The sequence below is a fragment of the Caloenas nicobarica genome, chromosome 16 (assembly GCF_036013445.1).
Source record: "Caloenas nicobarica isolate bCalNic1 chromosome 16, bCalNic1.hap1, whole genome shotgun sequence".
NCBI lineage: Eukaryota > Metazoa > Chordata > Aves > Columbiformes > Columbidae > Caloenas > Caloenas nicobarica.
Window position 1 is genome coordinate 6,404,023 of NC_088260.1, and position 14,380 is coordinate 6,418,402.

At 43.3% G+C, this 14,380-nt stretch overlaps 1 protein-coding gene across 3 annotated transcripts in view; it reads left to right on the forward strand.

Moving 5' to 3' along the window:
* GRK3 (G protein-coupled receptor kinase 3) overlaps window positions 1–13,757 on the forward strand; it is a 63,695-nt gene extending 49,938 nt beyond the window's left edge. For 2 of the 3 annotated variants that reach the window (XM_065646094.1, XM_065646095.1), the window contains 8 exons: window positions 55–121; window positions 275–375; window positions 1,519–1,585; window positions 2,045–2,140; window positions 4,723–4,885; window positions 5,454–5,590; window positions 6,516–6,629; window positions 7,192–13,757. In XM_065646094.1, the coding sequence (XP_065502166.1) occupies window positions 55–121; window positions 275–375; window positions 1,519–1,585; window positions 2,045–2,140; window positions 4,723–4,885; window positions 5,454–5,590; window positions 6,516–6,629; window positions 7,192–7,353 (907 nt within the window). In that variant the 3' untranslated portion in view covers window positions 7,354–13,757. The remainder of the gene's footprint in view (window positions 1–54; window positions 122–274; window positions 376–1,518; window positions 1,586–2,044; window positions 2,141–4,722; window positions 4,886–5,453; window positions 5,591–6,515; window positions 6,630–7,191) is intronic. The other variant, XR_010607070.1, reaches the window with a different exon arrangement.
* The last annotated feature ends 623 nt before the right edge of the window (window positions 13,758–14,380 follow it).

Here is a 14,380-nt window from a genome sequence, read left to right on the forward strand (position 1 = left end):
TAACCTGCTCTGTTATGGCTTTACATTTATTAGTCCATTTTCTTATTTCTACAGTCACAGTCCTTTCAGACAGCACAAAACCAAAGATAAGCATGAGATCGACCGGATGACACTCACCGTGGTAAGGATCCTGGCGGCGGCTGCAGTCACATTCCTCTTGTTTATTAAACTCCTGTTTCCTCTAAAAACTGGAACTATGTAGCCTGCTTTGTGAGAAAGCTGTATTTGCACTTCTGTAATTAAATGTCTCTTATTGTATTTCTTTTTCTCACAGAATGTGGAGCTACCAGATTCATTTTCTCCTGAACTGAAGTCGCTTTTGGAAGGACTCCTGCAGCGGGATGTTAGCAAGAGGCTGGGATGCCAAGGAAGGAGGTAGGTGTTGTCTTCTCCTTGGACCACTGCCTTTCAAAATTTGCACTTCTCTGTCAATGAATGAATGAATTCCAAGCAAATATCTGCTTCCTGTTGTGATTTTAGTTTTGGAAAGAGAACATTAAAAAATGCTGTTGCGTGGAATTGCATTTCATCTTCCTTTGGTTTGGGCAAATTTTTGCACAATTTCTGTTATTAAAGATTTCCCTGGCTTCTCTGCAGTCACACTTAGCCTGGGTGCTGGTCATATGTTTTATCTCTCTGTGTTTTTTGTGTCTTTGCCTGATCTGTTTTGGCATGAAGTCGTGTTACTTGACTCAGCCATACCGATAGCTAAAATTTATTGCTTGTATTGTATCTGTAATGGTATCAGCATATTACACACAAAAACCCCAATCCCAAAACCACCAAGCATGGAAAGCTGTGAATACTTGCTTTATTTTGGGTTGTCTCTATTTGCAAATGTATCTGTTTCATTTAACGATTTTAAGGAAAAGGGCATTTTTTTGTTTATTGACTACAAAACGCTACTTGCTCCTGCCAGCCCTACCTTGCTTGTAGCTGTTAACTGAAATTGTTCTTATCACCTGTTTAAAAAACCAGCATGTGCCTCGTGTGAGACTGAGGGGGAGACTGAGAGGAGTAAGTGTTGAGGAACCCTTGGTGATGTGTGACAACGCTTAATTGATGGTCACACCTGGGGCTGGGGCTCGGAGGGGATTTACACTGGAGCCCTTGTCTGCAATAATGACCTGAGGTTGCTTTTCAGCCTCGGGCCTCTCTCGAGTAGTTGCTTATTTTGCCATAAAAGATGTATGATGTGAAATGGTGTGTGGGGTACGTTTGTTGCTTAGGAGCAGTGTATGGGATCTGACAACAGAGGAGTGATGTTTGTTGTTTGAAATGATGGAATATCACAGCACAAGAGCAAGTGCTTGCTCGACCTGCAGCACTATTTCCAGTGTTCCCACATGAAAGTCTTCTCTTCTGTTGTTTACTTAGGAAGAGGGTTTTTCTTGAAGAAAACAGCTTTTTGCCAATGTTTTCGACTGATACAAATGTGACCTTTGAAGGCTTTATATTTCCTGAATACATTTGAAAAGCACCTTCATTTTGTTGACTTCAGTTACTTTTATTCTGCAGTGCACAAGAAGTAAAAGAACATCCTTTCTTCAAAGGCATTGACTGGCAACAAGTCTATTTACAAAAGGTAAAGGATTAAGATAGTAACCTTGGTTTACATGGTAAAGCAGTAAAAAGAGAATAAGCCTAAAGAGCTAGTGGACAGAAAACTTGAGAGTTCCAGTCCCCAGCACACATACTCATTTGCACCAAACGTGGAGGATTGTTGATGAAAACTGCTGTATATTCGTTACGGCAGGTCTTTCTGATGGGTTGTACTGAATTATTGCTTTTTCAGGGCCACATCACTGTGTGGTTCCTTCTACTTAGCTGTCTCTAAAGTGTAGGGGTTTTTCCCCATATTTTGGGAGGACCATTTCTTAAAGGAGTGGAGAACTTCTTTGCACTGAAGTTTAACTTCAAGGGACTTTTGCAGAGTCTCGTGTAATTTGTGCAGAAAAAAAGAAAAAAGGCTGTACAGATCTACAGAATGGATTTAAATAATGTCCATTAATTTGACTTTAATCACGCTGCTTTTAATTTCTAGTATCCTCCACCATTGATTCCTCCCCGGGGAGAAGTAAATGCAGCAGATGCTTTTGATATTGGGTCATTTGATGAAGAGGACACTAAAGGCATTAAGGTACAGAGCTTCAAACGGTCGCTAGAGAAAAGCTCGGTGATGCTGGGCTCAGCTTTCCCCGGGTGCCGTTCCTGTGCTCAGGGGCTACTGAATGTGCACAAATTGCTCCCAAGTTTGGAAACTTAATCCATGCTGTTCTGAAGAAGTTGCTTGGGCTGGTCGGCTGGTTTGTTGTCACTTGCCAAGTCCTTACGTTTTATTTTTTAGATTGACTGAAATCTACCTTCCTATCAAAAGCTTTATATGATAAAGCAAATATTTCGAATGGTCAGACAACTTTTAAGAAATCTCCAGATTTTCAAGAATGCTTAATGGTTTGTAGTTTTAAAAATTGTAATTTGTTTCTGGTAGCTTGGATAAATGGAACTAAGCCGTATTTTAATAGTGTCACCTCATGGTCAGAGAGTGCAGTGGAAAACTCTTACAAACTGTATATTAATGGGAGCAACTTTCTGGGTTAGAAGAGAGATTAAAAAAACCTTAAAGGTTCTCATAGTATCCCAAATCTAGTGAAAGGAAAAAACGAGAAACGAAAGCTGCCGGCCTGTTCCTACCGTGCCTGGAGGGGTGTGACGTCCCCTCTCTGGAGCCTCCCCGGTACTTGGAGACACCAGGTGAATCAGTGCTTGTCTTGGGTCGCTCCCCTTCGTTATTTTTGTCATACAATTCTTCAATAGGTCAAACGTTATTCTTGTTATTACAGAAGTGAGTCAGGAGGGAAACTAATTGCTTTAAACTTTGTAAGCAAAAAACCACGTTGAGTGCTCACTGTGCCTAAAAAGGAGCTTGTCTGTCAGTGTCACCTGCTGTAATTACAGAAGTTGGCACAGAAAGTATTTTACGTGTTTAAAGAGGAATGCAGAGAATCCGGGATGTTCTTTATCCCAGAAAACTCCACATCTTCAGCATCGGCTTTAGTCTAACAGGATTCTGGTTCCCTGCAATTCTGGAATACCGTAATTCAAAGGGACACTTTGCAAGGAGAAACCAGGTGGTCTTTTTATTTATTGAGGGGATCAGATATTCTCAGCAAAGCCTATAAACGGTATAGCCAGATCACTTGCATGTAATCTTTGTTCAGACTGCCTATAATGTAAATTTATTCTTAGTCATGAGTCAGTGAGGGAGATCATGTACAGCGTCTTTGCGCTTTCGCGGGGATGTCACAGTCTGTTAGAAGGGACTGAATAATTCCTGCCTGCGAGTCAGCTGCAGTCGGAGCTTCCACGGAGGTGTCAGGAGCCGTCTGTGCCCGTGAGGACAGCAGGTTTGAGTGCCTTGCTCTCCTCCGCTGCCCCTGCGGATTATATTTGTGCTGCAGAGCGTCCTGTGACACCGAGAAGAGCACGAGGTGACAAACAGGAATGCGACTGGATGCCCGTGGCCTTCCCCCGACTCGGGTGATGTGAGAACTCCCTGCGAGCCGCTCGTGCAGAACTGCAAAGAAGTGCCTTCAGAGCCGGCGTGTGTTTTCCTGCTGTGGTACAGCTGTGGATCTCTGAAGAGCAGGAGAATATCAGTTCTGGAGTGTCTGGCCTGGCTGCAGGAGCAGCATTGGGCAGAGCTTTCCTATCCTACAACTGCAGCTGGAACCGCTGGGTTTGCTCTGAGCAGCGATGTGCGTGCCCGTCGGTCTGTGTTGGGGAACAGAACAAGAATTTCTGGAATTGTGCCTGAGTCTCTGCTGCGGGAAGCCTGGGTAAAGAAATTCCCTGAACGGTTGAGGTCTGATTTCCCCAGCGCTGCTGCAGCGAGGGGTGAACCAGCCCTGCCCAAGGATGACCCTGGTCTGGCTCTCCGAAAGAAAAGTCTCATTTATCTACTGATGGACAGAAATTGAAGCAACTGAGGAGTGGCTGTAGAGAGCTTAAACTCATCCTCAGATGAAAACTGTTAATAATTTTATAGGGAAAACATTGGTCGCTTTTTGTGCCGCATCAAAGTGCTAAACTCAGGACATGGCTGTATCGAGCAGCAGACAGTCCTTCCCCAGAGATCCAGGAATTTTGCTTTCCTTCAGTGCAATTCAAGTGCTGTAGTTAAGGATTAGGGGAGAAGAGAGTCTATATAACGGGAAAATTGAGGTCTGCAGCATGCGCTGCTGAATATTGAAGGTTAATTATTAAGAATGTAAAATCAAGCTACGGAAGCATGGAAGGCATCATAGTGTAAAAGTATCTTTTCATTTATTCGTGGAATTTTTGTGCTGAAGAAGTTTTTAACATGCTTAGATATTTCGTTAACACTAAGCAACAAAGTTAAGAATACCACTGCTTACATTTAAATAGTTATTTAAATGTAAAGTCTAAAGAACATTATGGGACAATGCTGAGTAAGGCTTTTAGAGTTATCACACCAAACACGTTTTGAGCAGGTGGCTTGTTTTCTGTATATAAATGAATATCTTTGCTTAAATTAGTATCTGTTTTTTCTCTTGTTTGTACCCATTTGTTCTGGTAAGGTTAGAGTTCAATATATCTTTTAAAATAATACTGTTATATGGATAACTATTACTTATTTGGGATAAGAACAGTAAAAGTTTTTAAAATGTTGGGTTTTTTGTGTTGTTTTTCTCTTGCAAGTTGCTTGATAGTGACCAGGAATTGTATAAGAACTTCCCTCTGGTAATATCGGAGCGTTGGCAGCAAGAAGTAGCAGAAACTGTTTATGATGCAGTAAATGCAGACACAGATAAAATTGAGGCCAGAAAAAGGGCTAAAAATAAGCAGCTTGGCCACGAGGAAGGTAATCTGTCAAATACGCTTCTCTCTGTCTTTTGCTGCTAGCTGGTAATTCATGTGTTTGATGTTCCGCACAACAGGCTCTCACATTACTGTCATTCCCCTGTAATTGTTAGAATTCATTTAGTTGCTATCGTTTTCTTAAGACGTTTCTTAATGTTTTGTAATGCTGTATGATGGCATAATGCTTTGGAAAGTCTTTTGTACTCTCTTTTAAAGATCACAGTGTACAGCCTTTCGTCGTTTTTGTTTATGGTGTGTGCTCAGGAAAGAGTACGTGGGATTTGATTCGGTGACAAAGGAGCTGAGGAAGAAAACAGGAGGTGCTGCACAGCAACCCTCACTTGTCTGCGCGGGGATGTTGCAAACGCTGAACTTTGCATAGCAGTATGCAGTTCTTTTCATAGTTAATAAGATACTTTTTTAAGAACCCAATTCTGTTCTCGGTTGATGCACTGCAGCCGCACCAGCTCCTGTAGTTAAGGCAGAATCGGCTCTGTGTGCACAGCACGTTTTCAGAAGGATTTTAGGCAGCCCCTTGTTTCGCACACTAATGTTTCCTCTCGTTGCAGATTACGCACTCGGGAAGGACTGTATCATGCACGGCTACATGCTGAAGTTGGGGAACCCCTTCCTGACTCAGTGGCAGCGTCGCTACTTTTACCTCTTCCCAAACCGACTGGAGTGGCGAGGAGAGGGAGAGTCACGGGTGAGTCCAGTTACTCCGAGGAGCAGCAGCTCCTGAGGGTGCGAAAAGCAAATCTGGGAGCTCATGCTCAGCCATCTCTCCCTTGGGAGTGGTTTTGTCCAAGTAAATCACCAGTGGATTCGAGAAACTTGAGTATCGCCTTAATTGATGGGCAGCTACCCTGCACTGAGGAAATGTAGAGTTGAGAAACCTGTTTACTTTGTTTTGTTATGTTTTTAAAAGGAATTTGGTAGTTCATGGTGTTGTTTTTCATTTAGGACTTCTGGACTATTTATACAAAAAAACATAAACTGGTAAGGTCATAAATGCTATAGCATTTTATTTCAAAGAAAATGCTATAGTAACTTTAGTTTAGTCCCGCTGTGATCATGTGCTAGGCAGATCATTTGTATATTAAGTTAAGTAAGATTTTGGAATTTCAAAACATTGTTCTCCTCTTACAATCTATAGGGAAAGCTTTTCTGCAAACTGTTTTGTGTGGTTGCTTCTTTGTAAGTACATAGTACTTAAATATTCCCTTTCAGCTCTTTCAAACTGTAACATTGCCTTTTTTAATAACAGCAGTTATACTTGGAAAATACATAAAATTATATGCAACTCTCTTGAGAGAAAATAGTGAATATTTTGTTTGTAGCCACACCTATTTGTAGATTCTTATTTCATGCTGTCATTACTGGCTTTCTTAGCTTTTATTTTGTTGTCTCTGTTGAAGCAACCAAGCCCCTTGCTAAATCTCTCTCTTACCTTATAATCTATCTTTAGTTCATGACCTGGTCTGCATAAATAAAGAAATGTTTGTGTAGTGACTGTTAATGTTCATAACTTGATTTATGTGGGTAGTCCAAAAAAATTAGATGTTGGCTTTATTTGATGGGCAACTGTTTTTTTGAATCATCTCTCTGCTTTATTTTTGCAAATGCTACAGCAAAACCTACTGACAATGGAACAAATAGTATCTGTTGAAGAAACACAAATTAAAGATAAGAAATGCATCTTACTGAGAATTAAAGGAGGAAAACAGTTTGTCCTACAGTGTGAGGTGAGCCGCTTGCTTTTCATTAACTGTTACTAAGATTGTTTTGCATATGAAAAAATGATTGAAAAGTTTTTCAGGTCCTCCCATTACATATTAACTAAGGGCACTTTACAAAGCAAAGCTGAACCTGAGCAAAACTAGGAAGTTTTTATCACACTCGAGTTTTGAAAGCAGGAAACCTGCAGCTACGCCAGTCTCTGTTCTGGATTTCTAATGGTATTTGGGCGAAAATGAGTTCAATTTAGTAAGTAGCTAAAAACTTCTCAACCTACGCGAGCTTTGAAGGCCTTGTTGGCACGGGTCTCCCTGCAGGTAGGTGACGGTAGCTGCTGCGTGTGCGAGGGATGAACTACGCGAGTCCTCAAACATCTTGACGGGCTGCGGTTGCTGCCACCTTGCCTGGCTTTGGCGGGCGGTGGAGAAGTACAGGGCTCCACGTTTTGAGTATCCAAACTTGCTAGTTCCTTCGGAAAATTAAAATAAGTTGCTTAAAGTGCTGTCTAAGAGAGAAGACACAACTGGCAGTTTACTATGAAGTGCCAAACTACTTCTGTATCTCTTTCAGAGCGACCCAGAGTTTGTTCAGTGGAAAAAAGAGCTGACAGAAGCTTTTACCGAGGCACAGAGGTTGCTGCGCCGGGCTCCAAAGTTTCTCAATAAATCTCGCTCCACAGTTGTAGAGCTTTCAAAACCACCGCTCAGCCACAGGAACAGCAACGGGCTGTAGGAGAAACCGAGAACAAAGCTTGCTTGGGGAAAGCTCCTTTGTGAACATGTTGAGCTTCACAGAATCCTTATGAATTACTTTGTACAATCCCGGATGCGGGATGTGCTTAGGAGAGGACGAATTAGATGTTTACAGCGTGGGGCGATGTCAGAACTCTGTCTCCGGAGGTTGTGAAGGTGACGCGTGGCAAGTGAACCCGTGTGCTCCTGACAGCGACCAGGCGGAGAGGCCGGGTCTTGCTCCCCGGCGGCGTCGGAACCGCGGCCCGTTCCTCTAGAACTCCTGACGGAAGGAAGATGCTGTTTTCTCTGCAATACCCGTGTTCGGTGCACACCGAGCCTGCTGGCTGGATTCGCTGGTGTGTGCGATCCCGATGGTGCCCTTGGCTGTGGAAGGAGCTGCAGACTTGCCGCGTTTGATACTGGATAACCTCTGATCTGCCGTGTTGCCATGTTCTTTCCAACCGTCGCTGCTGACTCTCTAATAACCTTTCTCCATACTGCTGATGATCAACAGTGGGACTCTCATGCACTTCAAAGTACTGAATTCTAACTGTCCTGTGGTTTAAATGTTATTGCTACTTCGTGGAAACATTGAACTCGAATTATTCACTTGGTTTGTTGTACTCACTAATAGTAGCTACCACCGTTTTGCTTCTTCTACGTATATGCAGTACTATAACTGACACAATAGAGTAATAATTGGTGAAGAGGAATTTATGGTAGCTTCATCTAGTGCTCTGTTGTATAAATTGACTATTTTAGCACAGTTTTTAAAGAGCAGATTCCTTTTGACAAGTTTACAGTGAACATAAAGACAGTTCTTTTCCATTTCAGGTCAACTGGACTTTTTAAAAATTAAAAAGAAATTATTCAAATCCACTGCATTCTAGTGCATGTACTGGGTTAAAATGTCTGGGTACCTCGGTACGGATTCTGGATCACTCTTCAGTGATGGGACTTGTGGATCTTTCTCTGTTGTACATAAAAACATGAAGCAAGTGTGTTCTCATAGCGTAGATATCCCAGACTGTCACCGTAGCTCAGCTCAGGAGGTTCGTGCACACATCACATGGCTTGGCTTGCAAAAGGAGTTTTAATTTTCTTTTCTAGAGAGTTCAAGCTGTCCACGTTGAAAACTGAGAATGCTGAGGAAGGAACTGACAAAACGAGCTGATCAAATGCCAGATTTATATTAATTCTACTTGAGACATCAGCTGAAGCAAAGATATAATCTCTTAACGTTCGACAGCTTTAGCCATGTGGAGTCAGCCTTTCCCTGGTTATCGGGATGTCTTGTAAGAGAGAGGTCAGGGCTGAATTTAAACTTTTTTCAGTAAACACCTTGGAGAACATTTTCTGCCCAGTTACGGTGGCACAACTCTCATGGTCTCTGAAGACGATGGGAGTTGCGTCTGCGTAAATGGGAACAGAAGTTCCTCACAGCTGGTCTTGGTTTGTGTTGCTGCCGGATCACCAGAGTTTTGGACCTCTTTCCTCGTAGAAAAGTACAAATTGGCAAAACCAGGAGGATTATTGTAAAAGTATGTGTTTATCTTGAACACACTTGTAACGAAATGGGATGTGTTTGCTTCTACAAGCGGGAGTGGCATAACTGCGTAGCACGTGCTTTCACATGTGTGCAAACTCTGGTGTGGCAGAAAAGGAAAATGCATTTTGGGAAATGCCCTGTGCGAGTCTTTTAATGATTTTTTTTTTTTCCCTATTTTTTTTTTTTTTTCCGAGTTACTCTATGAAAAGAGGACCGACTTCTCTGTCATTCTTCATGGTGAGTGATGTGTGGCATCTCAGCATCCTGTGTAAGGAGCAGTGGTGTTCACCGTGCTTTGGAACAGAAAATTGCTTATCTTGCTGGTGCTGACGGTGCCCCAGCTGTTGTTAAGCTTTTCCTACAATACCGCGCAATGCTCTTATTTTTCTTCTTGATTTGGAAAAAAACTCAGCTTGTGATACAAAACGCTCTTAGTTCTCCTGTACTTTCTGGGTTCGTTATCGGTTCCATTCTTCTCTCTCAGTTGTTTTCCACGGTTGCTTTTGATGGTAGATCCGTGTTTGCAGTTTTGCCGTTTTGGATGCAGCGAGACGTGGTGTTTGCGAGGAGGGGAGGGACAGGTCTGCAGTTGGAAATTGTTCCTCAAACCCATAGGTTCTATATGAAAGGAAGGCTGTGTATTGACTTAGGGAAATATGTGTATTTTGGCATGGGATGGCCCTAGAACATGCTTGTTAGCGTGGTCATTAGCGCCTTGTCCGTACCAGACAGGGAGCAGAATAGTAAAAGGAATTTAATACTTGTTTTTCTTTAGTACTATGGTTTATCGACAGTTACTGCAAGCTGTATATTGGTGACACATTTGACTGTGCATCTATTGTAATGGGGGAAGTTGGGGTCCCAGTAAGCTGCAGATTCGGTGTGGAAGGGACTGGAGCTTCTGGTGTGGAGGGGGAGCTGGAATTCCGCCCATCAGAGCAAAATGCTGCTCCAGACCAATTGTTCCTGCTTTACATACCCCAGATTCTCTGATTTATTTTTTTTTTCATTTTTTTCTTTTCTTGGACAAAGATTCTTAATAATTTTATTTTACATGAGGGTCTTTAGCTGTATGTGTAGAAAATCTTGTTGAATGCAGAGAACTTAAAGCTTGGTGTTGTCTTTTACACATTCTGACCACGTTTGTAGGACTGGTTTGTTTTGTTTTCTTTTGTGTTTTTGTTTGTTTGGTTGGTTTTTGTTTGTGGGGGTTTTTTGTGTTGTTTTTTTTTTATGTTCAGGGAAGTAAAGATAAATCAGAGCTTTTGGGCATCGACAGAACTGAGTGAATGATTAAACACAGATTTTTTTTTTTTTTTTTTTTTTTAAATGAATTATCTGAAAGGCCTTTAAAAAAATCAGCTGTACTGAAGATTTAAGCATGTAGGGGAATTGTCTCTTGTATTTCAAAATAGAGAATTACATGCCAGATAGAGCCATATGAACCGCTCCCTGACACAGCCACGTGCCTTCGGTGCCGCAGGGATTATTTTGTGGTTATTCCGTGTCTCTGACACGTGCAGCGAGGCCGGGTCCCGCAGAGTGGGTGTGTGACGTGGTGTGGGGAGACGTGTCGTTCCTGCGGGAGCTGGGCTGGGACTTCAGGAAAGCTCCAGCCCTGTTCTGCGTCTTTTCCTTTTTCCCTTTCCCTTTTTTTCCCTTTTCCTCCACCCCGAGGTAGGGTGGCATTTTTGATATGTGGAAGTCACTGTAAATTAATGTCTCGCTTCAAGACCGGGCATACAGCAGATTTCTAGCCAAATCCAGACCTTGATGAGTTGCAGTTTAAGTGCAGGAGAAGCAAAGCACCAGTTGTTCCTGCTGCGAGCGGAGTGTGACTGAGGAACTGGAGCTGGGCATGAGCTTGGCCAGTGCAGTCAGGTGTCCCCGTGTCAGCTGAGATGTCCCGTTATTGCAGGTATCAATTAGGCAATTTGTATTACACAAATTATCTTGCAATTTCATGAAACTATTAAAAGAATATTTGCTAATTTTTTTAAAAATCCTTCACCTAAGCATAGCCTATCCAGTTTTCAAAGCATAAAAGCTTCTTCAGGTTTAGTTGCATTTGAGTTTTTCTTCTTCCACTTTCTGTCCCGGGGGGGAAAAAAGGAAATAGCATCATCGGGTTGGTTTTGATTTTAATATAAATACGAGTGTTTGCAGTCCAGTGCATAGAGAATAGGAAACGTCGTGTATTTGGTGCTAAAACGGTTGTGACCCCGGACCGGTGGATGCTGTTGATGCCCAGCAGAACTGCTCAGGGTTTGGATTTGGGTTTTTTTTGTACCGTGAGTAGGATCGAGCCCCGTGTGTGTGACGGTTTGTGCATCGACGTTTCGCAGGTTTACAGCAAACCAGCTCACGGACCTTGAATCCCGGAGCTCTGTGTGTTGCTCTTTTCCTGGCAGCTGATCAGCTTTAGGTCCAGATTCTTCTTTAATATCGCGTATGGACCCACGTACCGCAGGCGTTCGCAGTCGCACACTGGTTTCGCTTTTCCCGACACAGCAGATGGCAACGATACAGTTACTTTAACTCTGAAATGCTCACACTCTAAATATATATGGAGGAAGGACTATTTTGACGTGTACAGTAGAAAGTAAATAATTCTGGTTGTGTTGATTAATATAAGGAATGAGTCAATTCTACAAATTATAGGAAAAAAATGAAAAGCGTATTTTGAAAAAGCATAGTATTAATTTTAATATTGTAAAAAAAAAAAAGAGGAAAATATCTAAAATATACAGAGGACATATGTATATCCAAATGTCTGAGGAGTTTCAAGATAATCTACTTTTGTTTTCTGTTGATTTCTATTCCATGGTGTACATATTGTGTGGATTGAACATTGGCTGTTTTAATACTATTGTTAAATTGTATTTTTATTTTGTGTTAAACTAATCATCACAGACTCAGCTTTATTTTGTTTATGTAAAGGTTGCTATGCTATGTAGGTATAAAACCAAGAATTCTATTTTAGCAAAAAAGCATTTTATATTATTTATTAAATACATGTTTCTCCAACTTCTGACATTCCACAGAGTTTCTGCTCCGTATATGTATAGAAATGACAGTTCCTTTCAAGCAGGATCAGTCAGCTTTATTCTGTTTTTCATAGTAAAGTCGAAATAGTTTCTGTCAGTCCGTCACCAGCACAGTGACCTCCCAGCACCGTCAGCACCGTCTCGAAGTGCAGTGACTCGTGAATGTAGAAACATGTGAAAAACTCTTGCAAATAAACCCCTTGGTTTGATATTTCTAAATTTCGCCTTTATTCCTCGGCATTCTAGAGAGTGAGCTGTTATTCACCTGAGTCTGGGCTGGGTTAGGGAGAATTAACCACCTTAAATTGTGGCAAGGAGTTAGCTTGGTGTTTGCAAAAGCTCAGAGAGCAGCTCGGTTATTTGCAAAGCTCTTTAATTGCAGGTTCATGAGCGAGCGGAGGGCAGGGCCGGAGGTGCTGCGGTCAGAGGGCAGAGACGGGCCAGTGGATATCAGGGATTGCAAAAGCGTCTGTCCTGGGAAAGAGTTTTGCTGTTTCGGGCTCCTTAGGTGGTTGTTGAGAACAGGCTGGAGGCCGTGAGGACCCTCTGCTCTGCTGTGGACACGTTTGGAGCACTGCTGCACACCCGCAGATAACCGAACCCAGCACCTCCTTCCCCAGCAAGGCACAAAAATAGCACCAAATTCAGCAGATAACTCACTCGCTAAAAATAATTCCAGTTGCATTCATGGCCTCTGCAGTTTGAGGAATGCTCAAGGTATGAAAGCTCGTGCTTTTCATGGCCGCGGTGGTGGAGCCTGAAGTTCGTGCTCCTCAGGGTTTGACCGAGTGACATCTCAAGGGTGAGATGTGGCTTTTGGCAGCTGGAGCCGCCTCCTCTCATGGGGAGAGGGTGGCAGCTTTTCCCCCTTATTAGTTTTTGCCTTTTTTTCCATTTTCCCCTTCTCTTGTTGGCCTGATAGTGTTTCATTTTTGTGGCTGAGGAGGGAGCTGTAGGTTGTGCACCCGGAGCGAGAGGCCACGGCAGGTGGGACCCGGTGCTGGTGGGACCGCGGTATCTCAGCATCACCCACCAGAAACATGCTGCGATCAGGAGGGTGCCGAGCCCGGTGCTGCAAACCTGGCATGCGCCCAAGCTGGGCTTCCTTAGGAAACCTGGGGACAGGCGCAGAAAGGTGGGTTTTTTGGTCCAGGGTCAGGATTTGTCAGGGTTTGTGTAACTCTCTGTGCTGCCAGGCTGGAAGAGGAGCCAGAGCTCCTGCTGTGGACTGGCCTGGATGTACGGCTGGGAAGAGGCACCTTTTCCTTAAGAGAAGGGAGGGATTGCAATTAAAATGAGACTGAAAAACAGAATAAAGCAAGAGCATCCTGGGAGAGAGGCATTTTTACAAGCACTGTTTCAGTGACTACATTTGGTCCTTTAAAAAAAAAAAAAAAGGAGCAGAATCACATGAATAGCTACTAGTGATTTAAAGAAATATATTGAAAGAGAACCTGTTTTCAATGTGTAATTTAATGGTAAGAAAAGCCAGTATCTGTAAATAACTTTAGATATTGTATCTATGAGAATCATTCTTTGGTTTTATGTACTTGGCTCTTTTCATATTTATTGTGTGGAGGAGGGTGTGCCCCGTGCCGGTGTCGCTGCTGCACGTCCCGGGAGTTCTCACAGACTGTCCTCAGAGTTTACAGTCCTCGGCGATTCGTGACCAATGTGCCACACTTAGTTAATTCCAACATTATTTTCTTTTTTTTTAAAGGGTTATTTTGGCACAGCTAAGCTGCTTCTGTGTGTTGGTCAGTACATCTGCTCTCATACGACGAGAACCCCAATAAAATCCGTCCTTTGCGTGTGTGCTGCCGCCTGGTTTTTTTGCTCTCGCCGGCCCCGTCCCGCGCGGTTCTGTGGGACGAACCCCAGTGCCCTGGTGCCCCTGATGCTCCGGGCACAGGTGAGTCCCTTCGCTCGCCAGAGAAGCGGCTGTTCGTGGTGTTGGTTTGTGCTTTTTCCGCGGGTGGCTGCTGGGGGCGCGGTGGCTGTGTCTTGCCAAGGGGACGGTGGCCACTGTGATATGGGGGCTCCTGGGTGATCCTCACGAAAAATGTCCCTGGCAGGGACTATGAGGTGTGATGGGTGACAAACGGTGGCTTTCCAAAAGCCCGGAGCCGAGTGGGCCCAGAGCGAGTCCCGCTCGCAGCCCTGCTCCCCGAGCTGTGGTGCTGCTGGGTACCGAGGGAAGGATCATCCGAAACCATGCATCCTCATGCCGTTCCCAGCTGGAAATTTAACTGTTTTGGGAAGCTTTCTATTTCAACAGTATGAGCTTTATGGTTGGACTCAAAGGTCTTTTCCAACCTAAATGATTCTATGACTTCTATGGAAATGGGGTTTGGTGACACACTTGGGGCAGCCCTTGGTCTCCTGCCAGACTAAAGAACCCTATTTCCTTTCTCATTAACAGCTTTTCC